The following is a 26,253-nucleotide window of genomic DNA, read 5'->3' as shown; positions in this document are numbered from 1 at the left end:
GAGTTGAGAGCGAAAGGTCTCTGTGTACAACTTGGAATCAATTCAGATGATAAAGCTATCAAACCTCTGTCACTTTTCTTGGGGCGGGGGAATAGAAGAAGCGTAAATGGGTGGACTATTTTTAAAAAATCAAAATGGAAAACTATGGCAAATACAACAGGAAATGGGAACAGAAGATACGGAACCAGGTACAAACTAATAAATACATAATAAGTAAAGAACTATGGAATATTATTTTAATGAATTATCATAGCTGAGAAACTCTTGTGTGGACAAAGATGGAAAAACTTATTATTGTTTAATATGGAGGAATGGTTGTTGAAGTTATTGGAGACATTGTATTCTTTTACAAAGCCCCACACAGCTTACGTTCAGGGTACCTTAGGACTGAATGAACCTTTATATTCCAGCTCAATCACTGAAATTATCTGAGGGTCATCCCCCAAGTTGGTGAGGCTCATCTGACAGTGACACAAAACCGAGCCTTCAGAGTCCTCAGCCCAGTGCTCTGGGATGCTCTGTTTTAACCTTTAAACGTCTGCTGGAAACTTTTCTGTGCTACCAAGCTTATTCAGGTAATCAAGAAAACATCTTTCTATGATAGTTGGTGATCCAATTTTAAATTTCTATGTGCTTTTTACACGTATATATGGTTGTTGTGACCCACTTTGCCCCAGAGTGGCAGGGGCAACCCAGTCAGATGGGCGGCATACAAATGAATAAATATACAGTGGTGCCTCGCAAGACGAAAAGAATCCATTCCGCGGGTCTTTTTGTCTTGCGTTTTTTCGTCTTGCGAAGCAAGCCCATTGATGGAGTAGCGCTATTAGCGCTATTGGCGATTTAAGGGCTAAAAACGGCTTTTTAAGGGGTGGGGGATTAGCGGTTTTGCTGCTAAAATGCTTTTAGCAGCTTAGCGATTCAAAATAAGGGGTTTTGGAGCAAAAAAAAAATTCAAATTTTTTCGTCATTTTTCGTCTTGCGAAGCAAGCCCATAGGGAAATTCGTCCTGCGAAGCGCCTCTGCAAACGGAAAACCCTTTCGTCTTGCGGGTTTTCCGTCTTGCGAGGCATTCATCTTGCGGGGCACCACTGTATAAACTTCAGGTTTTGCCTAAGAAATAATCAAAAGGTTTAGTGGTGTTAGCAGTGCTCCCAGTTTTAGGGACTGGCTGAGGTTCAGTCTCTTCCAATTCTTAGTACATTTGTACTGTTAGCAGTCAAATCCTAGTTTGAGTTGAGGAGACAAAAAAACTCAGCAGGATCAGCCTAGCATTCTCCTGACATCATAAAAAAATCTCCACTGCAGCTCCTCACACAGCATCGGAACAAATTGCTCAGATAACTTCAGCTCAAAAAAACCCAGTACCTCAGAAGTACAGAATATCCCAGTTCTGCTCGCCAAAATAAAAGAGATAATTAACCTTCCCAAATGGCCCTGACACAGCAGTTCTGAAGCCAAAAGAGTTAACTGGGAGAAAGATGCTTGCTTAATATTTCTGGAGAATCCAAGCAAGCAGGTTTGGTTTCATTTCCCTACAGAAAGAAGTAAATAGTCCCCCAATTTGCTGCCCATAAAGCGATGCTAGGAACTGCCCGGCTGTGAGAATTAGCAGCAAGAGCAGCTCACATGTGAAAGGAAAACAGAGAGGAACTGATGATGTTTCCTTGAAGCTAAATAGGAGCCTGCTAGGTGCCCATGGGGAGCCCATTCCCTGCTTAATCTTCTTTCTGTGTAATTGTTTCCTAATGACGATGTCCTTGTTTGGCCCCAGCAGGCTCAGGGACTGGGCCTGGCACTGAGGTTTCCTATCTCCCAACCACCATTTATGCCTGTTCTATTAAGCAGCACAGACTATTAATTACAGGGCATTGTCCACAATCACAGCAGACACCATCTCCAGGGGTAAAGCAACAGCTACAAGGTGAGAAGTGAAAAACAGAGTGTACCTGTACTAGTTAAAAGCATGAGAGCAAAGTCTCTCATATGGCGACTCAGAGATTTCCATCTCTCGCACACACCGAAATAATATTCTGTACTACAAAACAAGTTTTGGAAGGAAGCACATACGAAACTAGGGTTGCCATATTCCCAAAAGTGAAAATCAGGACAAAGTTGTTTTTTCCCCTTTTTTCCTTTGTTTTTGGGTCAAGGTTGTTGAACTTCTTTTGGGAACATCTCCCCCAAAAACATTTGGGGGCTTTTCTTTGATTTTTTAAAAGCATTTTTTGGAAGAAAAAATTTCCCAGACATTTTGCCGATTTAGCGAAAATCAGCCTGGACGCCATTTTGCTGCCTGATTCCCAGATGTGCCCAGGAAATCCTAGACGTATTACAGCGCTATACGAAACTCCAGTACAGTGGTACCTCGCAAGACGAATGCCTCGCAAGACGAAAGAGTTTTTTGTTTTTTGAGTTGCTTCGCAAGACGAATTTCCCTATGGGCTTGCTTCGCAAGACGAAAACGTCTTGCGCCTTTTTCTTAAAACCGTCAATGCATTCCTATGGGATATGGGAAACCGTCAATGCATTTCCTATGGGAAACCGTGCTTCGCAAGACGAAAAATTCACAAGACGAAAAACTCACAGAACGAATTAATTTCGTCTTGCAAGGCACCACTGTACAGTGGTACCTCGGATTAAGAACTTAATTCGTTCCGGAGGTCCGTTCTTAACCTGAAACTGTTCTTTACCTGAGGTACCACTTTAGCTAATGGGGCCTCCCACTGTTCCCGCCGCACCGCCAGAGCACGATTTCTGTTCTCATCCTGAAGCAAAGTTCTTAACCCAAGGAAATATTTTTGGGTTAGCAGAGTCTGTAACCTGAAGCGTCTGTAACCTGAGGTACCACTGTATTAGAAGATTCATAGAACCAGTTTCTTGGGACTATTTTATTTCAATTCAAGAGGAAAAGAAAAGGGTTTGGGCAGCATTGCTAAACTAAGGGAACACTAAGGAGAAACAAGCAGTCAGTACAAACGGGGGGCTGGGGGGAGGGAATTATCAGGGCAGAACAAAAGAAAAGAAAACCAGGAAGCTGGTTTAAGGCTTTCCACACAGGAAGTGGAACAGAGCAAATACTCCAACTCTGCACAGCCTTTTTTTTCTCCTTCACCATGACTTGGAAGCCATACTGCTACGGTTAAAAAGAGAGTTCAGCTTCTTAAGGAAGTCCAGTAGTGATTACAGGTTTGATTGAACACTGTCCACCAGAGAGTGAAGTGGATTTCAATTAAGTATTTTTATTTTTTACAGAGAGCACTGCCGGCCTGGGGGCTTCAAAGCTACAGGTTTCAAGGCACACACAGAGAGCGCACGGTAAAAATCTTATTGAAACGCATTGCACTAACTAACCACTAACCTTGGCAAGGCTTGAATGCTGAATCATGGACAACTAGGCTGCCAAGTAAGAAGGATGCAGCTGAGATGAACTGAGCCTTTCCCCCATACATTAACCAAAAAAACATCAGCCAGCGCCTGACAGAGGTTAATGAGGCCATGGAGACACAAGGCCAAGGGTCAAAGCTTCGGGGGGGGGGCTATTGGCAACAACCATCCAACCACAAGCTGCCTGCAGCACAGAAGGAAACCACAATCAACTCTTCTGTAGGTAAAGGTGTCAAGGTCATTATCACTCCTAATCAATTGCACTAGGGCCAAGGAAGATTCCAGAATGGCAGGACTGCAATCTAGAAGCTTCAGATATTTCAGAAATCTGCATCCCTTAACAGCAAGGGCCACCAGCCTTCTCAGGACTGTGTGCACATTTGAATTTTGGAGCAAGAGCTGTGGGCACCACACCCTCTGCCTCCCCCTGCCTCCAGAAAGAAAAACACACACAGGTCATGTTTCCAATGAATCTGGGTGCAAGTCGTGTATTACTGCAAAACTCTCTAGTTGCTGTTGCTGCTACTTCTACTGATTTTCCACTTCTTTCTGCAGTGTGAGATGGGCAGCAGTTGTCCAGCCAACGTCCCCCTGGCGTCTTCTGAACTGCATACAGCATAACTAAATCTGACCATCATTTCTTTCTTTTTCATCACTCTTTTGGGATGCTCTCAGTTTAACTTTCCAGTTGCTTAGGTGGCAATATATAAATATGTACATCACCTTAGCATCTTCTCAGGCACAAAGTAGACATGGCATTAAATGCATCTTTGCATTCACCATGCACTTTTTAAATGATGCAAGTAGCAGCCACCATGGAGAAAGGGTGGGAACAGATAATTCTTGGCAGCATTGCACGCAGGTGGCGGGGGTTAACACTTTCCTCCCCTGCTTGTTTTGTTTAGTCATGTCCGACTCTTCATGACCCCATGGACCAGAGCATGCCAGGCACTCCTGTCTTCCACTGCCTCCCGCAGTTTGGTCAGACTCATGTTGGTAGCTTTAAGAACACTGTCCAACCATCTCGTCCTCTGTTGTCCCCTTCTCCTTGTGCCCTCAATCTTTCCCAATATCAGGGTTTTTTCCAGGGAGTCGTCTCTTCTCATGAGATGGCCAAAGTATTGGAACCTCAGCTTCAGGATCTGTCCTTCCAGTGAGCACTCAGGGCTGATTTCCTTAAGAATGGATAGGTTTGATCTTCTTGCAGTCCATGGGACTCTCAAGAGTCTCCTCCAGTACCATAATTCAAAAGCATCAATTCTTCAGCTATCAGCCTTCTTTATGGTCCAGTACATCACTACTGGGATTCCGAATAGAATTTGCTTCTCTAAAGCTACTATTTGCTTTAGGAAGAAAGCTCCAATTAGCATCAATGGGACCTTTTTCCCAGGGCAAATAGCACCATCAGCTAAGCTATTGTGCATCAGGTCCACAAAAGAGGAGGACAGCATTAACCCCCTGCCTGCCACAATCCTAGACATGCAAAGAGCCCTGCACTGTACTTTGAAGTCCAAAGTCTCTTCTCACAAAACATCATTGTGATGTCAGGTGGCCAGCCCCAGCCACTAATCAAAGGATCAAGACCACTGGCCAGAGGCAGTTTCCCCACCCATTAAGAAGGTCATACTCAGAGTAGAGCCACCAATGTTAATAGGTCTACTCTTGATTATTACTTCATTGGATATCTCCCCATGGTTTAACTTGCGGTTTTATTTTTTAACATTGTACGATGGCTTCAGCAATTGTTATTTTGGGTTTGTATTTTTATATTGAATGGAAGCCACCTCAGGGGAGTAGCTACCCTAAAAGGAGGCTAAAAAACCCTTTAAAATAAATATTTAAAGTCTTCCCACAGATCCTCTCTGATGTTCCAAGGTGCCCTCTTGGAAGTTCCCCCACACTCAAAAACATGGGGGGTATGGTGGCCCCAGAGAGATGGTGGCCCCAGCAGCATCCAAACAATTGAACTCTCTCCCCCTGCAAGTGTATTAAGCATCTCCATTATGTAGCTTCTGGAGTTTTGCTGAAGACACACCTCCTAACCTTGGCCCTTGACAGTTAAGATTTATGTAAGCACACCTTTTTTTGAGATGTATTGGTTGCTTTGCTAAATAATTTTATTCAATGTTAACATTGTACGATTATATGTGTTATGTACTGAGTTGAATAGGATCGAAACTGCAGCAGTCTGATTGGTCCTAGAACAATAGGATCCAAATCACAGCAGTCTGATTGGTCCTAGAACAATAGGATTCAGAATGCATCAGTCTGATTGGTCCTAGAACAATGCAGCAGTCTGATTGGTTGGCAGGAACCACCCAATCATGCTCCAGATATAAGTGAATCCACAACCTGATTGGCTTACAGTAGAATTCCAGAATTAGCCAATCATGTGCAGCCCATTGTGTAAATAATGTATATAAGCAGATACTTTGAGGGGACATTCATCCATTCCTCCTCACCACTATGAGCTGAATAAAGAGCATGAAATCACTTTGCGACTCTGAGTATATTTCACTGGCGACGAGGATGGGATCCCGCTGAGCTGACTGCCACACACCGCACCGCAGCACCGCCACCTGCCGCACCGCTGCCTCGCACCGTGTATCCAGGCTTCAGCTCCGGGACACAAGGAACTCAGAATGGCAACCAACAGCAGCTTCTCGCCGTTCAACCCAGCATCTGGAGACTGGGAAGCGTACGCCTCTCGTTTCACCTTCCTCCTAGAAGCCAAAGGGGTCACCGATGAAGAAGACGCCAAGAAGAGGGCAATATTCTTCAGCGTCTGCGGAGAGGAGACGTTTGAAATCGCCCGGGCTCTCCTTGCGCCTGAAGACGTCGCTACAGTTCCATACAAAACAATAATGGAACAGCTGAAGGGGCACTTTTCGCCACAGCCCTCAGTGGTGGCTCGTCGAAATGCCTTCTACGCAAAGCGGCAAGCCCCTGGGGAAACCATAACTGGGTTTGTGACCTCTCTCCGCCAAGCCGCCCGGTTCTGCAACTTCTCAGAGCTGGAGAACATGCTTCGTGACCGCCTCGTCGGTGGCCTGAGGGATGAGAAGCTGCAACGACGCCTCTACGCTAAGAAGAACCTAACGTTCCAGGTCGCTCTGGAGGAGGCCCTGGCAACGGAAGCTGCTGAGAAGTCGACGCAAGAGGCACGGCCGAGCCAGCCGTCCCAACCGAGGGTCCACCATGAAGTCCTCACCGACGACTCAGGATCCAACAGGGAGGAGGTGCACCGAGTACAGCAGCGCACTCAAGCAGCCCACATACCACAGCTGCCTCGACGAGAAGGAGGGAACTGCGCAAGCTGTGGAGAAAGTCACGAGAGGAGGACCTGCCGTTTCCGCAACGCAGAGTGCAGGCAGTGCAGAAAATCGGGACACATCGCCCGGGTGTGTCGGGCTCGGCCCACCCGACGCCAGGCATCAGATGACCAATCCAAGAGCCCCAGGTCCCGGGGCCCAACGCACCAAGGCAACTCAACGGAGCTCACGGACTTCCAGGTATACCAGTTGCCCCACCCCAACGTAGAGAAAATTTATGTAGAGGTACAGATAGAGGGGGCCCCATGCCGCATGGAGCTTGACACGGGTTCAAATCTATCCATAATCTCGGCAAGGACCTTAAGGAAACTGTGTCCTACTGGGGGTCCCAAACTCAGGCCGGCCCCATTCACCCTCCGGGACTTCCAGAAACGTAAGGTCCCCACAATGGGGGTAGGGACCTTCAGGGTGCAATACCGAGGGCAGACGCGGCAACTGGACTTGCTTGTGGTCAAGGGCCCCTACATTAGCTTACTGGGATTGGCATGGTTTGGACCACTGGGGCTAGCCGTCACCGGGGTGAACAACACGAGCTTACAAGTGGACGTGGACGCCATATGCAAGGAATTTCCGGGGGTTTTTGATGGGAAATTGGGACAGTATACGGGCCCCCCCATTGCTCTACAGCTTGACCCCGCAGTACGACCAGTCAGGCTCAAGGCCCGCCGGGTCCCGTTCGCCCTGAAACCCCGTATAGACGAGGAATTGGACCGGCTCGTGGAGCAAGGAGTGCTGGAGCCGGTGCCTAATGCCCCCTGGGAAACCCCAATCGTCACACCCGTCAAGCCTAATGGTTCGGTCCGCATCTGCGCAGACTACAAATGTACCATAAACAAGGCCCTCACGGCCCATGCATACCCAGTGCCAGTGGTCAGCCATGTCCTTGCCACCCTGGCTGGGTCAAAAATTTTTGGCAAGCTGGACTTGGCGCAAGCATATCAACAGCTACCAGTAGATGAGGCCACAGCAGAGGCACAGACGATTGTGACGCACAGAGGAGCGTTCAGGGTAAAGCGGCTGCAATTCGGCGTCAGCGTGGCACCAGGCATATTCCAGAACCTAATGGACTCTCTCCTTAAAGGAATTCCTGGCGTCACCCCCTTCTTCGATGATGTGTTGATTGCCGGGCCCACACCAGAGGAGTTTGAGGACCGCCTCCGCACCGTTCTGCACCGTTTCCAGACGGCGGGTCTCAAGGTGAAGCGGGAAAAATGTCTACTAGGAGTGCCTCAGGTGGACTTTCTGGGATTTATGGTGGACGCAGAAGGGGTCCACCCGACTGGGGACAAGGTACGGGCCATTTGTGATGCCCCAGCGCCCAAGAACAAGACTGAACTTCAGGCCTTCTTGGGACTATTGAACTTTTACCATTCCTTCCTTCCCCACAAAGCGGCGGTAGCAGAGCCCCTACACAGACTTCTGGACAAGCGGGCCCCTTGGGTGTGGGGCCAGCGCCAGGAGGCTGCATTCCAGGCAGTCAAGGACTTGCTTGTCTCAAACTCGGTCTTGGCACACTTCGACGAGAGGCTGCCGGTGGTGCTAGCATGCGACGCCTCACCCTATGGCATTGGCGCTGTCCTGGGACACCAACTCCCGGATGGAAGAGAGGTACCAGTAGCATACTTTTCCCAGACACTCAGCGCAACCGAACGGAACTACTCACAAATAGACAAGGAGGGGCTGGCAATTGTGAAGGGAGTAAAAAAATTCCATGATTTCTTGTACGGGCGGCCCTTCACCGTGGTGACTGACCACAAGCCGTTGCTTGGCTTGTTTGCCCCCGAAAAGCAGACCCCCCAAGTGCTGTCTCCTCGCGTCCTCAGGTGGTCAATTTTCCTTGCCAGCTACCAGTATGCACTGATTCACCGACCTGGGAAGGCGATGGGCCATGCGGACGCCCTCAGCAGGCTACCACTACCGGAAACAGGCCCCGACCCAGCACCTGCACAAGAGGTTATGAGCCTGGAGCTGCTTCCCGACCGCCCCATTCAGGCACAAGAAGTTGCACACCATTCCAAGAAAGACAGGGTCATCTCCCGGGTCCTGGACTGGGTGTGGAGGGGATGGCCCAGCAACAGCCCTGGGCCAGAATTCGCTGGCTACACAACCCGCAAACATGAACTGTCGGCCCACAAGGGGTGCCTGTTATGGGGAAGCAGGGTCGTTGTTCCCCAGCCCCTCCGCAAAAGGGTCCTCACAGCCCTACACGAGACACACCCAGGGGTAGTAAAAATGAAGGCCCTGGCCAGGAGTTATGTGTGGTGGCCGGGGATCGACGGAGAGATAGAGGCCTGGGTCAAACACTGCCAGGCCTGCCAAGAATCCCGCCCAGATCCCCCAAGGGCCCCAGTCCAGTCCTGGGAGTCCGCCCGAGCACCATGGTCACGCCTGCATGTGGACTTTGCTGGCCCCTTTCAGGGGAAAACATTCTTCATAGTGGTGGACTCCTACACCAAATGGCTGGAAGTCGCACTGGTACCGTCCACTTCTACATCCGCAGCCATCCGGATACTACGCAGGCTGTTTGCAACCCACGGGCTCCCTGACACTCTCGTCTCAGACAACGGGACTGCATTCACGTCAGGAGAATTCCAAACCTTCACAGCGCAGAACGCAATCCGCCACATCCGTTCGGCGCCATTCCACCCTGCCACCAATGGCCAAGCAGAACGCATGGTGCGGACCACCAAGGACAACCTTCGCCGCATGACGCAAGGGGATTGGGAGTACCGCCTTGCCACATTCCTCCTAGCACAGCACAGCACCCCCAGCTCAACGACTGGACGGAGCCCCGCTGAACTACTAATGGGTCGGCGCCTTGCAATCAGATTGGACCGCCTTCACCCCGATAGAGCTCAGGATGAGGTAGTGGTGGGGGACGGCAGGAACCCCCGGACCTTCGAGGCCCAGGACCCAGTGTACGCAAAGAATTTTGGGGCAGGCCCAGCATGGGTACCCGCCACAGTCACCAGGGTCACTGGCCCCGTGTCATATGAGGTGCTAACGGATGGGGGGCAATGCTGGCGCCGCCACTGCGACCAGATACGGCGACGATTCCCAGGAGAAAACCAGGAGGAGGAAAGGTCAGAGGAGTCCCAAGGGAACAGAGCGGCAGTGAGGCCCATAGAGCAGGAGGGGCCAGCAGGAGAGGCAGAATCAGTAAATACAGAGAGGACCCGCGAGGCCGAAAGGACACCGGAACCAGAACCACGACTGAGCGAGCCGGTTGCGCCAGACCAAACAGGCCCATCACAACCAGCATCCTTGGAACACGAGCCAGAACCTGAACCCCGGACCAGGGAACACCACAGGCCGCAACGCACACGTAGGCCGCCGGCGTACCTCGAGGACTATGAATGTGACCTCCCGGGCAGGACTGGAACTTAGAGGGGAGGGGTGTTATGTACTGAGTTGAATAGGATCGAAACTGCAGCAGTCTGATTGGTCCTAGAACAATAGGATCCAAATCACAGCAGTCTGATTGGTCCTAGAACAATAGGATTCAGAATGCATCAGTCTGATTGGTCCTAGAACAATGCAGCAGTCTGATTGGTTGGCAGGAACCACCCAATCATGCTCCAGATATAAGTGAATCCACAACCTGATTGGCTTACAGTAGAATTCCAGAATTAGCCAATCATGTGCAGCCCATTGTGTAAATAATGTATATAAGCAGATACTTTGAGGGGACATTCATCCATTCCTCCTCACCACTATGAGCTGAATAAAGAGCATGAAATCACTTTGCGACTCTGAGTATATTTCAATATGGTTGCAACCCACCCGGGAATCTTGTGGTGAAGGGCAGGCATGAAAACTAACAAACAAAAGAACAAAGCTGCCACCATTCAGTCTTCAGCAAGAGGCTCCCGGAACAGAAGCAACTCCAGATAAGAAATGTAAGGCATCAGGAGAAATATCATAATTTTTATCCTTAAAGGATAATGTGTCAGGTTCTGCTTTTAAATCACACTTCTCAGGAACATCCAAACAACTCCATCAGAAGCTGTCCTTCGTTTGCTTAGTCGTTTCTCATTTCTTCAGGAAGCTGGATCCACATAATTTTCATTCTCCCAATGACCAGGGGTCAGCATACTTTTTCAGCAGGGGGCCAGTCCACTGTCCCTCAGACCTTGTGGGGGGCTGGACTATATTTTTTTTTGGGGGGGGGGATGAACAAATTCCTATGCTGCACAAATAACCCAGAGATGCATTTTAAATAAAAGCACACATTCTACTCATGTAAAAACACGCTGATTCCTGGACCGTCCACGGTCCGGATTTAGAAAGCGATTTGGCCAGATCCGGCCCCCAGGCCTGAGTTTGCCTACCCATGCCCCAATCCAACTCTCTCACACACACATTTGATTTTCCTTGTAGCCACTGCCTTCTACCCAAGGATTCCTGCTAACCTGATCAAGTAATCTGTGTTTTCACATCTGCACTAGCTGAATTACCAACTCTACGCATCATTCCAGGCTGTGGGAAGTCAAATCCATTTCTTCTCCAGCCCTTAAGACTGCAAAGTCAGCAATCAGGTGGGCTTGCTTTGAAAATGGCTTTTGGTAAGGTATTCTCCCCCTCCTGTTGGCCCTTTACCTGTGATTTGACAGACTCATATTCTTCTGTCCCACGTGAAACACTCCGGAGAGAAGTGAGGTAGTCAAAGGTAATAACTGCTGTCTGCAAAACAAGTCAGAAACAACAGCATAAGCAAAGTATCCTATGGCTCTTGTTTTACTAAAATGAGTTTGTGGTTGATCTAGAAGTTTGGTCTTTTCTTAAGCCATTGGGCTTCACTGCTCCCACTTCTACCCGTCTAGAAATGCATCCTCAGCTCAGAAAGCTATCAGCGGACGCCAAGCACACTGGGTCCTCACCTTCCTCCTAAAACCTTTGGCACTTTGTTTAGAACTCATTTCCAAATTCAAGTTTACCCTAAAACATGAGTGGGCAGGCTTCAGAATGGTCAGATTGTCTCTGAGCACATTCTCATCCTGGGAATTTTTTTTCACTGAACTCAAAATGACTTTACCAAAAAGTCCCTTCCAAGTTTCAGCCTTTTCTCCATTACAGCAGCTGAAATGAAAATGTAATTTTATCAAAGAGTTGTGAGTCAAAAACCCTTGCTGATCTCCTGCAAGCCATCCAGAGATCTACAAGTAGATCCCTATCTACTTTCTGCCCAGCAATACCTAAAAATATATAGGGCAAGTGTAAAAAAAAATTACAAGAATTATGGACTACATTTTAGGGAATAATCTCAATAGTACAACCTTTCTGACAAATAGATCAGGGTTTTTCTAATTCAGACATGCAGAACATGAAGTCAGGAACTCAGTGGAAACAATGGTCTACCCTGGCCTGTCGGATGTTCATCAACAAGGGACTCAACAGTCTGAAGTCCTGACAGAAAGCAGCCTAAAGCTGGTGGCATCATAATCTACTATAGTGACATCATACCTGTTGTCATAGTGATTAAATATTAGGCCTTAGCATGGATACTGCTTGGATACCAAGACAACAAATAATGATCCTATCACACACCAAAAGCATAGGTCCAGATGGTTCAGGAGACAGAAAACTGTCTTTTCTGAATTGTCCCCTTTGCTAGATCATTTCACTACTTTGTCTCTGTAAGATTATGCAATCTAATTAAGGTTGCTTTTCCACCCTATTCCTGACACAGGTTTTGCGCCTTTAACAACTTTACAATGGGCAACAGGTGATGTTTCTCCTACAGAGCTGCAGAGACAAGGAAAACTGCAGCTGATGTATCTCTGACAGCTTTTGAAGGCACATACTACCATCTCTCAGAAAACAGAAAGGTGGCAAACGTAAATTAGAGCAGCACCAGACTAGTGGGGATCCAATGAGCTGGCGGGGAGGGATCTGATGCAAATCTGAGACTGTACTTAGAGAGGCGGGTTGTGAGAGAGTGGAAGCAGAAGGGATGGTGTTCACAACGTACCTGTAACATTTGCTTAAGATTGCCCTCCACCTTGAGAACGGTGGACCTAAACCAATCCATCCAATCGTCTCAAGAAGCAAGAATACTCATATCCTATCAGAGTTAGGGAGCCTGTGGCCCTCCAGATGTTGTTGGACTCCAGTTCCCATCAACCCCAGTCAGCATTACCAACGGTCAGGAACGATGGGTGTTGTAGTTTAGAAACATCTGGAAACCCACAGGCTCCCCATCCCTGCTCTATTGCAGGGGCCTGGGTAGGGAATGACAGATGTGCTCAGTAAATGGGTAACAGCATTCCTTTAATAGAAATCTCTAGGTCCCAGGGTACTGATTTTTGTACTTTCAATTAAAATAATGTTGATACCCACCTCCTGCACAATTTCTGTCATATTTTAGATCAGCTTTTCCCTAGATTCTTTCTATATTCCTTTTACGAGTTTCCCTTTTTCATCAAATGTCGCAACACAAGTGCTCTAAAATATGGGTTCCTGATGAAAAACGCCCGCTGTAAGCCAGAAATACTCAAATCAGGTTTATTACATGGCGACATATAAGTCCTGTGGATTTCAAGATGACTTTATGCTTTCCCTCACACAAGATGCCAGATTGAAACTTACTGTGGCAAATGCTCTGCCTACTCGAACAACTCCAAAGTCGTTGGGATCCAGGTGCTTGTTGCCATACAGGTAAAACCCAGTGGTAGCTGCTGCTGCAGTGGCCAACGATGCGAGTTTTAAAGCCCTTCTGGCCATGGCAGCAAACACTGAGGAGAAATAAAGCAGGAGTCATGACTCGATGGGGTAGATGTGAGATTCTCAAATGAGTTGGCAGAATGAGAATTACAAGACAAATGGAGGGTGCATGGGCCTAGCTATGGAGATTGGGAATCCCAGACATTCCCATTACAATGTCAAATTTTCCTTCGTGTGCAGAAGGAACCAGGTTAAAGACCTTGCATCTCCAGTTAAAGTGATTTCATGTAGCAGATCTCCGCTTGAGAACTTGGAGAGTCACTACAAATCAAAGGAAGCAGTTCTGTGTTTGATGAATCAATGATCTCAGGCTCAGTGAGTACGAGACAACCTCCTCTGTTCATATCTAGGCTAAACTTTACAGCAGTCTTTCTTAACTATAGCAACCACCAAGTAAATTAGCCAGGATGGTCACAGAATCTTCCATTTTAGGTTTGTACTCAGTGGGTGGGGACCTTCAAAACCATATTTTTCTTTAACGAATAACATTTTGATTCCTATTGCTTTCCTTTTATAGTAGCTGTTGAGGCCTAGTTCTTTTTGGCAGCAATTGCTTTTAAAGAAATCCACCTTCCTTTTCAGCTCTTTCCCCCACCTCCTTCATTTTATTATTTTTTAAGAACCTGTGCCTGAAAACTCCATCTGCTACCATTGTTTATTCTCACCTGAAGCCATATTGTGCCATTTGTGTCATCACGACTATTGCCATCTCCACTAATTGCAACACCTACCACAGGATGGCGGCTTCAAGGGGGGGTGCAGAGTGGCAGCTGAGCTTTTAAGCAACAAAGACACCTGGTTTTGTGCTAATTTCTCTTTGCAATAAAAATGGAGTTATTAAAAATATATAAGGTGAAAACAACAGTTAGAATAAATTGCTTTGGAAATTTTCCACAAGGCATCGGTGTGCTTCTCGCATGTAAACGAGCGACTATGACATCCCTGGAGGGAATCGTAAATGTATGTATGTTTTTAACACCCCGATTCTCAACAGCAGAAATCCTACTGAAGCTTTGCTATTGCAAAAGATGTGAGAACCAGAGTGCCAGTGTAAGCTCATTTCATTATTAAAACTGTTGGTGTCAATTAGTCACTTTGTCTGTGCGCTAGAATTTTTCTGCTAGGTGTTTAGGATTGTTCCAGTCCTTGTTTCCACAGTCTCACATATGATGCTGTATAGCACCTGCAGCAAAACACTTTTAGAAAGCAGGTTCAATGTTGTTGAGTCATAAGAACATAAAAAGAGCCTGCTGGATCCTGCCAGTGGCCCATTTATTCCAGCATCCTGTTATCACAGTCATCAGCCAGATGACCTTGGAAGGCCTGCAAGCTGGACATGTGCACAACTGCACTCTGCCCACCTGCAACTCCCAGCAACCGGTCTTCAGAGACAAACTGTGGTGTGTAGCTGTTGACAGCTGTGTCCTCCATGCATTTGTCCAATCCTCTTTTTAAACCATCCATGTTGGTGGTCCTTCAATTTCCGGTAAAGGCAAGGAAAGACAAATAGCAAGGGGCTCCTATAAATCTAGCATAGATGTTTCAATTGTAGTCACGATGATGCAACCTATCTCTACCATTTAAATCATGTAATTGTAGGAAGCGAAAATAACAGAGATCCATCCTGCAACGATATCAGCATGATCAAAATCCTTACCATTTAAATGTGTTCACTAAGGGCACCCAACAGGCCTCCGCTACAAGTAAGGCATTTAGCACTGCTGTTCCCATGCTGCAGAACACTCTTCCAGCAAAGGTACACAGTTATCCTCACTTTTAATAATAATAAAATTTTATTTATATCCCGCCCTCCCCAGCCGAAGCCGGGCTAAGATCAGCTAACAACAATAAAATAATACAGCATTCTAAAATCAATTCATTATAAAATCAGTTCAAATCAAATTAATGGCAACCATTGGGCTAGAGTTCTGTGAGGATTACCAAAGGAGGGGGTCAGGCTGTGCCTTGGCCAAAGGCCTGGTGGAACAGCTCTGTCTTGCAGGCCCTGCTGAAAGATGTCAAGTCCCGCAGGGCCCTAGTCTCTTGTGACAAAGCGTTCCAGCAGATCGGAGCCACAGCCAAAAAAGCCGTGGCTCTGGTTGAGGCCAGCCTAACCTCCCTGTGGCCCAGGCCCTCCAAGATGTTTTTGTTTGAAGACCGTAAGGTCCTCCGTGGGACATACCAGGAGAGGCAGTCCTGTAGGTATGAGGGTCCTAGGTCGTATAAGGCTTTAAGGGTTAAAACCAGCACCTTAAACCTGATCCTGTACTCCACCGGGTGCCAGTGCAGCTGCTATAGCACTGGGTGAATGTGACCCCACAGTGAGGACCCCATAAGGAGTCTTGCCGCAGCACTCTGCACCCGCTGGAGTTTCTGGGTCAGTTCAGTCTCAAGGGCAGCCCCACGTAGAGTGAGTTACAATAATCCAGTCTGGAGGTGACCGTCGCATTGATCACAGTGGCCAGGTCAGGGCAAGTGAGGTAAGGGGCCAACTGCTTAGCTTGGCGGAGATGAAAAAATGCTGCCTTTGTTATAGCTGCAATCTGTGCCTCCATGGAAAGGGAGGTGTCGAAGATTACACCCAAACTCTTAACGGACGGTGCTGGCACTAATTGCGCCCCCGCAAGTGATGGGAGTTGCCCCCCCCCCCAATCCCATATCGTCCCGACCCAGCCAAAGGACCTGTCTTAGAAGGATTTAACTTCAACTGGCTCCCACGTAACCATCCAGCCACAACTTCCAAACATCTGATCAGTGTGTCTGGGGCTGAGTCAGGTTGGCCATCCATCAACAGATAGAGTTTTGACTTTTAGGGGTCTCTTGAAGCTGTTTCTGTGCTGACTGGCCTTTGCAGCCAGTCACTTTAATTATTATTTGCAATGTTTTTAATGGCGTTTTATGTTTTATTGTTGCACAACACCCTGATATTTTCTGATATGGCTGTATAGAAATACTTTTTTAAGTAAAAACACAAATCTTGAGGAGGAGAATTGGGCCAACTTGTGTTAATAAAAAAGGCCAAAAGTTAGTTTTCAAAAAGGGCATAGAGACATCAACACAGGCTTTCCATATACACTTTTCAACTGGCTGGATGCCCAAGTGGCAAGCCCATCTAAAGGCACGCAAGAAGAATTTTGTGCCTCATTTCATCTAACAAAGGGGTGGCTAACCTGTGGTCCACCAGGTGTTGAATTACAATTCCCATAATCTCTGGCCATTGGCTACGCTATGCTATGAACGTTGGTTAAGAGATATAGTCAACAAAATACATACCTACTCAGAAATAAGTTTCATTGAGTTCAGTGGGGCTTACTTCCAGGTAAGTGAGCACAGGACTGCAGCCTAAATGTGTTCATCCTTAAGGAAGATCAACATTTTCCAGTTAAGCAAACAGCGCTCACTAAATTGGCCTCTGCATTTTAAATGTTTGTTTTGCTATTGGGATTGTAGTTCCATTTGTGTTTCTCAAGCTGGTCTCTGACAGTAATAAATTTCATGTTTCATGGCCTCTGCCTTCAGTGCAAAACTTTCTTTTCCCCAAAGATAGGTCTGTGAGATCCTTCCGACGGAGACACGATGGGAGGAGCATGGCCAGCAGTACTTGAAGCTGTTGACAAATCACCCAATCTTGCTTCCCCCAACCTACAAGCAAGAAAATTTCAGGTGGACTGTTGTGGGTGGGGCGAGAGTGGGTGGCAGGTGAATGAACGGCCGAGCTCTTACGTAAAGCGAGCCGGGGACTAAATACGGTAGTAAAAAGGGGACACGAAGATCAAGGGGAACTGAGAGCACTTCTGGAAAAATCGACACACTGAAATGAGCGTTGAAAGAAGCCGGTCCCATAAGTGGGGCTAGGAAGGAATGCAGCGCATAGGTGAAGTGGAAACATTTGATACGGAAGGACCCTAAATTTATTTTCGTGACCGGGCTACGGGGACGTGCGGGGGAGGTCCTATTTCGGCCCCTTCGAACCCCCTGCTGTCTTCTCATTCATTACTCGACGTTCTAGATTCCACAAAGGTTTGTCCCTCCGCCGGAATGGCTCCAAAGGGGACCCTCTGCCCGCCCCGTCCCCGTCCCCCTGGTCTGGCTGTCCAGCCACAGCTAACAAGGACAGCGCCGCTCTCCACACTTACCGGCTTTCTGGGCACAGGGACGCTTTTATTCGGCGGAATCCAAGGTTCCTCCCCTCTCTTTCTCACCCCCTGCTTCCCGCACGTAGTACAGGCTTTCCCCTGCCGGGAATGCTGGGACTTGTAGTTTTCTCGCGGATTCCAAAGCCTCGGGATCTGTAGGGGCTCCTGCGCTTCGAAGAACTACAAGGCTGGAGCCCCCGGGCGAGCTCATTGAAAGGGAAGAGGGGGGTGGGTGAAGCGTCCGCGCGTTTTGCTGTCAGCCGGAGAGGCCGCCTACGCTGACACCTGTTTGTAGGTCCGCCTATTTACATGTGTTCACCTGTATCAGCAACAAAGCTGGTAGTTTTGCAGTAGGCAAGCATGTCGTGCGCTGTGAAAGCTAGTGGGGAAAACAGGACAAACGGCTCCTGCTTGCAAGACAAGCCTGGCAAATCTGGAGATATAATTAATGATTTGATACAGTTGATAGTCTGTACTTGTTTTAAGCCATGTGTAAACTGTTCATTCTACCTATTATATAATTTTGTTTCTCATTTATAAAGTTTTGTCTCATTGTCATCTCTGTTGCGTATACATATAGAATGAAATAATGATTTAAAAACTATTTTTAAAACCCCATCACCCACTCCTGTTTTAGAAGTACAATTTCCCAATCCTCATAGTCCTCAAGGCAGTTGCCATCCTAAACAATTATTGCATATCAATGCTGCCTAGGTTTGAGGTGGCTTTTGCTGTCTTCTAAAATATCTGGTTGCATAAACTGAAAGCAGTGCCTTAGACTGTGTTGTGTTTACATCAGAGGCTACTTCTGAGTAAACGCATTTAGGATTGTACTGCTACCCGCCTGCCCCACCCCAGGGCCCACCAGTATATTATAGTAATTTGTTAATATACCAGTATAATATTTGGTGGAAGCCAGTCTGATAATTTGCTTGAAGGGTGGGGTAGAAAACCTATAATTAATAGATACATTAAGTGGGTGCAACAGAGTTGTATTTTAATTTGTTGGAAGCTGCCCAGAGTGGCCTGGGTAACCCAGTCAGATGGGCAGCATGTAAAAAAGTTGTTGTTGTTGGTTTGGTGTTCTACGTTAGGGTTTGCACTGATGCATCCCTATTGAGGTTACTCACAATGCAGGGGAATACAACCAACTGGGTGGCAAAATTATAACCAGATTTGCACTGACAGTATCATATATGTGTTGTTGGCATCCATCTGTCTCAGGAAACAATGGAGGAGTGCACCTTAGGAGGTGAAAGACAGTTTAGCATTAAAGTATCAATTTAGTATCAAACCTTCACTGGAAATCTTTTTCTACAGATCCCAGATGCTCACATCTGAATCCTGCCAGGGCCAATAACAAAACCATAACATAGGTCTTTGTTATTGGCCCTGGCAGGGCAGGCGGGTAGCAGTACTATTCTGCTACATTGGTAGCCTTCAGTGAGGCCTTAAGTGAGGTCAGAATGAGACAAGGTTTTTGAAATTCCCCTAAGAGGATGCCAATAGTCAAGGAGGGGGTCATCATCAGCCTTATGCTTGTGCTGACCTGCTCAAGGATTGCACTAGGAACAAGGACCCAGATGCGGGTAGGAAGGCTAGAATGGAAGACAGCAGAAACTCCAATGGGTTCTATGTGGCGCTAACTTCAGGCACTAGGCCTCTTGGCAGAAAAACTGCATCACAAAGATGTCTGCAAACATGGCATGAAGGCTGACATTAACCCTGTTTTCTGTGAATCCCTTGCAGACGACCACAGTGCCTGAAGACAGACAGGTTGTGTATCCACAACAATGACCAGCAAAGGAATAACCGTGTCTGGAGGCTGGTAGAGGATGGATGGCGGCTTACAGATTGAGGTTGAATCCTGACAAGACAGAAGTACTGTTCTGGGGGGGACAGGAGGCAGGCAAGTGTGGAGGACTCCCTGGTCCTGAATGGGGGTAACTGTCTCCCTGAAGGACCAGGTGCGCAGCCTGGGAGTGATTTTGGACTTACAGCTGTCCATGGAGGCGCAGGTCAGTTCTGTGTCCAGGGCAGCTGTTTTCCAGCTCCATCTGGTATGCAGGCTGAGACCCTACCTCCCCCCAGACTCTCTCGCCAGGGTGGTACATGCTCTAGTTATCTCTCGCTTGGATTACTGCAATGTGCTCTATGTGGGGCTACCTTTGAAGGTGACCCGGAAACTACAACTAATCCAGAATGCGGCAGCTAGACTGGTGACTGGGAGCGGCCTCCGAGACCACATAACACTGGTCTTGAAAGATCTAAATTGGCTCCCAGTACGTTTCCAAGCACAATTCAAAATGTTGGTGCTGACCTTTAAAGCCCTAAACAGCCTCGGTCCAGTATATCTGAAGGAGCGTCTCCACCCCCATCATTCTGCCCGGACACTGAGGTCCAGCACCGAGGGCCTTCTGGTGGTTCCCTCACTGCGAGAAGCCATGTTACAGGGAACCAGGCAGAGGGCCTTCTCGGTAGTGGCACTCACCCTGTGGAACACCCTCCCACCAGATGTCAAAGAGAAAAGCAACTATCAGACTTTTAGAAGGCATCTGAAGGCAGCCCTGTTTAGGGAAACTTTTAATGTTTAACAGAACACTGTATTTTAATATTTTGTTGGAAGCCATTTTGTTGGAATGGCTGGGGAAACCCAGCCAGATGGGCGGGGTATTAATAATAATAATAATATTATTATTATTATTATTATTATTATTATTATTATTATTATTATTACCACTGGGAGGAGTGCAGACAGAAGAAATGCCATAGTGTACCTGCAGCAGCAAAACAGGACACCTTCATCTGCCCCACCTGTAATAAAACATGTCTCTCCCATATCCTTCTGTACAGCCACAGCAGGCACTGTAACTCTCCAATGGTTTGACTTTACCCCCAAAGGTGCACATTTCCACTATCGCCAAAGACAGATGGATGACAACAAGAGGGAATTTGAGTGACGAGCTACCCTTGCTGAATTTCCCTCTCATGCAAAATTATTAAAAGGTGCAAGAGGGGCTGGCCTCCTTTGTATTGGGCTAATTTACTGTCCATTAAACGTCAAATGCAACCGAGCCATAGAGAAAGGAAGATAAGTGGCTTCATTGTATCTGCAAAACACTTTACACAGTGGAAGACGTAGGACTTAGACTCTGCCCATCAGCCCACTTTGACAAAAATGCTGTTTTATGACATGTTTGCTTCCCTTTCCCGTATAATAGGCAAAACCTCCAGTAGTTCCTCCCATACCCCAGCTCACATTCAATATCTTTATCAAGAATCAAAATCCTCCATAAGATGGATCCCCCCCCCCAAACATCTCTCCACTGCCACCACTGACAATAATCAAGGATAAATGTGCTCATTAGGAACAATGGAAGTGTTGATGACAAGGGAAAACATTTGCAGGTGTGAGGGATGAAGCTTCCTGTACAGCTGGCTTTTAACTCGGGCCTCCCTACCACCAGAAAGGAGAATAATGATGAACATCACCATTTCCAGGAAGATGGAGCTGATTTCTTTTCTAAAGCTGTGCTAGAATAATTATGATGATGCTAAACAGATTTTTTTTTAAAAAAAGTTTAAAATACATTTTCTAGGAGAATCAAGAAAGAGAACAGAGCATCTTTTACTGAGCCGTAGCATTGTCAATATAGAGATGCTCTTTCTGGAACACCAATAAGCTTGTTTTGCACTTCCCTGACTTGGCAGGAAGTTTCAGGGGCAGACTTTCTATAGGGCCAGTTTCCTAGGGAGAAGAGAGTACTGGAGGCTTATGGAGATTTTGAAATTTGCAGGGAGAATGTAGCCACCAGGATCCCTTCAGCACCCCTTGTTACCAGCCACAGAGGCAGTGCCATCAGTGGTTCAGTGGAGACGGGCTGATGCCCAGCTCTGTTTCTCTGAAACATCCAAATCAGGAGACGCCATGCAGGAGACCTGTCCAACAGTTCCTTTCAGCCTCCAGCCAAGCAGATAGGGAGGAATGTCCAGTAAATAGTAACCACCAATGTTCATGTGCCTTGCAGGCTGCTGAACCCTGTGGCATTCCGATTTAATGTAAATCCTTAAGTTACTCCCACAATATCTAATAATAATAATAATAATAGTAATAATAATAATAGTAATAATAATAATAATTTTATTTATACCCCACCCTCCCCAGCCAAGACCGGGCTCAGGGTGGCTAACACCAGGTATAAAAACAATTGATTAAAATACAACTTAAAAACAAGGTTAAAATACAACATTAAAATGCAGCCTCATTTCAGTAGAAACTCAAATCAAAAACTTTTTGGGCCAACTATCCAGACTGGTCTTATGTGGGCCAGAAAAAAGCCATCACAGAAGGAGAAAGGAAAAAAGGAAAGGGGGAGGGGATCAAGTTGATTCCAAGCCCACTCTGTTTTACAGGCCCTGCAGAAAGAAATCAGATCCTGCAGGGCCCTGGTCTCATGAGACAGAGTGTTCCACCAAGCTGGAGCCAGTGTTGAAAAGGCCCTGGCTCTGGTTGAGGCTAATCCTTTCTTAGGGCCTGGGACCTCTAGGGTGTTGCTACAACTATAAGTACATTAATTGGCCAGTTGTTCAACATTAGGACTTTTGTATGCATAGCAGTTGTGTAAATGTGACGTTTTACCATATTGTGGTACTACAGCAGCCTGAAAACTTATCATTTCCCACTAAGCTGGGATAATCATAACAGGAGCACTAATGTTGGAATGTTGGAATATATAACTCATACAACCTGCGCAAGGGTCTGTCGTACTTTTGCACAATTAACCATACTGAGTCTATCAAAACTAATTCTGAATGAAGTTCTCTAGAAGTCCCATTTACTTTTCATTTTTCATTGTTCTTCCCACCCATACACAATGTTCCAATGTTACACTGAGCATTTGATGGTTTTAATGGCTTACTCTGTTGCTTAGGATTTGTTTCACTGATGTAATCACTTTTAATTCCAGTGCTCCGCTATCTGTCGAAACAGATGTTGAACATGATTTGCCTTGACTTCCAACCTACTTTTTCTTTTAATCACTGGATCACAAGTCTTGTCCAAAAGGGAAATATGTGTCTATATCTGCCTTCTATCTGCATTTGTTCTCTTGATTCAAAATAATCTGCTTCTTGTGGCTCTTAACTAAATAATCAAAATCTGAGGCTGCGACAAAGGAAGAATACCCCAATTGTATAATACCATGTGCCCCAGAACACGAGGTAATTCTATAATCAAAGCCAAACTATTCTATTATTAGAATGTGCACCTACTTAGAGTGATTGGATTTCCTCTTTGTGTGACGGTGCCTGAAGAAATAGCTCAGGGTTTTTTTTAAGTACAAAAATATGTAGAGATTATCCAAAACTGCCAAGGAAGAATGCTTTTATCTTCTTGATAAACAAATAACCAATTTCAAATATCCTGCATAAGCTCACAGCTTGCTCACGCAAAACACTAAAGACCAATTGATTCAATCAACAGAAGAAAATGGAGAAAGATTGTCCTGAAAAAGAAAAGGATAAACGATTATCTACCACTTCATGATGCAAGTAAAGGACTACATGTCTGAATACTCCCTGCGTACAAAAAAAACCACTCCTCGTGTCTTCTCTTTTTGCTCATTTTTAATGCAAAAATCACCTTTACTTCCCAAGGGGAAGTATTCAACCATGCAATCCCACTGGCAGCCTCAAGGAGTGCAGTCCAGGGAAACCTTTACTACCAGGTGTGTTGTCTGCTGTTTACGATTACTTTTGTTGTGTTTGTAGTTATGTAATTTTTAATATATTTGTAAGCTGCTTTGAGCACAGTTTTGACTTTTGAAAGGCGACATACAAATAAAATGATTGGTTGGTTGGAAGTAACTTTTTGCATTGTATATAATCATAGAATTGCAGAATTGTAGAGCTGGAAGGGACCCAAGGGCCATCTAGTCCAACCCCCTGCAATGCAGGAATCTTAGCTAAAGCATCCATGACAGGTGGCCATCCAACCTCTGCTTAAAAACCTCCAAGGAAGAAGGGTCCACAACCTCCCGAGGGAGACCGTTCCACTGTTGAACAGTTCTTATGGTCAGAAAGTTCTTCCTGATATTTATATTTTTCCAGACATGTGATGCCATTAAATATTCACAGGAGGCAAATCAAAGACAGCATGAACATCAAAATTGATATCACACTTGCCATTAGGATCACAGCATTTTCTGCAAATAGGAAAGTGATATTCTATATTGAAAATAATAAGTAGTGGAAAGCAAGGCTTAAAAGGCATCATTCAATTCTTAAATTGCTGAGTCAGCCCACTTCCTACAATTGCATCTTTAGTACGGAACATTTAGCTCTGTCATAAACATATTTACTGAGAAGTAAATGCCACTAGATTCAATAAGGCTTCCACGCAAATGCACATATTACTTACTCATATCTCTTTTTCACTTTTTGCCATGCAAGGTGGCTTACAAGGAATAAATACAATTGGCAATAAAAATGTCAAAGTGCAAACTACACTTTATAATACAAACTTTGCAGGAATGCAGGCAGCCTCAGTGGGGCTTCCATGTAAATACACACAGGTTTGGGCTGAATGCAGTACATTAGGTGCAGCAAAAGGGGTGTGTGGAATCCTACATCAAGCCTTTTTTGAGGTGTAGTGCACTTTGTACAACTGCCAGCTAACCAGGAAAGTGCTAAACAAGATTAGTGTGAAAAGTACACACCAGGCAAACATGGCATAAAAGAAACCAACTGTAATTACAGCCCAAGTAGTACTAAGTGAATATTAATGTATATGAAAGTTGAGCCCTTTACTGATATATAAATATTAAAACTCCCTTTGCTTTTTGGTCTTTTATGGGACGGCAGGGTGGGGCTTAACTGAATTATTCAACGGTTCATTCCAACGTATAAAAACAATTCCAAAAATCAAGATTCAGGTTACATAAGTAAATTTACTTTGGAATAGAGCCCCTCCAGCCTGGTGTTATTTTTCCGTAGATGTATTCTGCAACATGTCATTGATGCAATAATACTGTAGTGCAGCCATAGGCAAACTCGGCCCTCCAGCTGTTTTGGGAATACAATTCCCATCATCCTTGACCACTGGTCCTGTTAGCTAGGGATGATGGGAGTTCTAGCCCCAAAACATCTGGAGGGCCGAGTTTGCCTATGTCTGCTGTAGTGCATTAGTGGTGGATTGATACTAGACCGTCCACACATTGGTCCATTTTATTAATCATTCTGTGATGACTCCCCATTGTTCGTATTATTGCTGTCTGTGTAAGGGGAACTGTTGTACTAGTGTGCAACAAACCAACCAACCCCCAAACACTGGTGGTATAGAAGCTACAGGATTTTTGCAGAAAGTTACAAGGCAAGCCCTGAATGGACATGACGCAGTATTAAAATTCCATAAGGAAGGCACAACAAAAAAGATGTCTGGAGGGTCTCATAGGATTGCACTGCATATCTACCACAACCCTATCTTGTGTGTGTGTGTGCTATCATCGGGGCTCCTTTATTGCACAGACTGTTCAGAGGATAGTTACAGGTAGGTAGCCGTGTTGGTCTGCCATAGTCAAAACAAACAAACAAACAAAATCCTTCCAGTAGCACCTTAGAGACCAACTAAATTAGTTATTGGTATAAGCTTTCATAGCTGATCTATTTAAAATTTTAAAAGATGATGCTGTTAAGGTGCTACACTCAATATGCCAGCAAGTTTGGAAAACTCAGCAATGGCCAGAGGATTGGAGAAGGTCAGTCTACATCCCAATCCCAAAGAAGGGCAGTGCTAAAGAATGCTCCAACTACCGCACAATTGCACTCATTTCACACGCTAGCAAGGTTATGCTTCAAATTCTTCAAGGAAGGCTCAAGCAGTATGTGGACCGAGAACTCCCAGAAGTGCAAGCTGGATTTAGAAGAGGCAGAGGAACCAGAGACCAAATTGCAAACATGCGCTGGATTATGGAGAAAGCTAGAGAGTTCCAGAAAGACATCTACTTCTGCTTCATTGACTATGCAAAAGCCTTTGACTGTGTCAACCACAGCAAACTATGGCAAGTTCTTAAAGAAATGGGAGTGCCTGATCACCTCATCTGTCTCCTGAGAAATCTCTATGTGGGACAAGAAGCTACAGTTAGAACTGGATATGGAACAACTGATTGGTTCAAAATTGGGAAAGGAGTACGACAAGGCTGTATTTTGTCTCCCTGCTTATTTAACTTATATGCAGAATTCATCATGCGAAAGGCTGGGCTGGATGAATCCCTAGCCGGAATTAAGATTGCTGGAAGAAATATCAACAACCTCAGATATGCAGATGACACAACCTTGATGGCAGAAAGTGAGGAGGAATTAAAAAACCTTTTATTGAGGGTGAAAGAGGAGAGCGCAAAATATGGTCTGAAGCTCAACATCAAAAAAACGAAGATCATGGCCACTGGTCCCATCACCTCCTGGCAAATAGAAGGGGAGGAAATGGAGGCAGTGAGAGATTTTACTTTCTTGGGCTCCATGATCACTGCAGATGGTGACAGCAGCCACGAAATTAAGAGACGCCTGCTTCTTGGGAGGAAAGCAATGACAAACCTAGACAGCATTTTAAAAAGTAGAGACATCACCTTGCCAACAAAGGTCCGTATAGTAAAAGCTATGGTTTTCCCAGTAGTGATGTA

At 46.0% G+C, this 26,253-nt stretch overlaps 1 protein-coding gene across 3 annotated transcripts in view; it reads right to left on the bottom strand.

The window, feature by feature from the left end:
- ADCK1 (aarF domain containing kinase 1) overlaps positions 1-18,056 on the bottom strand; it is a 108,049-nt gene extending 89,993 nt beyond the window's left edge. The window contains exons 1-3 of one of the 3 annotated variants that reach the window (XM_083448396.1): positions 17,579-18,056; positions 13,308-13,453; positions 11,319-11,402 (exon numbers count right to left, since the gene is read on the bottom strand). In XM_083448396.1, the coding sequence (XP_083304522.1) occupies positions 11,319-11,402; positions 13,308-13,442 (219 nt within the window). In that variant the 5' untranslated portion in view covers positions 13,443-13,453; positions 17,579-18,056. Of the gene's footprint in view, positions 1-11,318; positions 11,403-13,307; positions 13,454-16,715; positions 16,802-17,578 lie in introns of those variants that run through there. The other 2 variants (XM_083448394.1, XM_083448395.1) reach the window with 2 other exon arrangements.
- Positions 18,057-26,253: the final 8,197 nt, after the last annotated feature.

Source organism: Podarcis tiliguerta (genome assembly GCF_965153285.1).
Source record: "Podarcis tiliguerta genome assembly, chromosome: 1".
In the NCBI taxonomy this organism is placed as follows: Eukaryota; Metazoa; Chordata; class Lepidosauria; order Squamata; family Lacertidae; genus Podarcis; species Podarcis tiliguerta.
The sequence above is the reverse complement of the archived record's forward strand: the minus strand, read 5'-3'. Positions and strand labels throughout refer to the sequence as shown.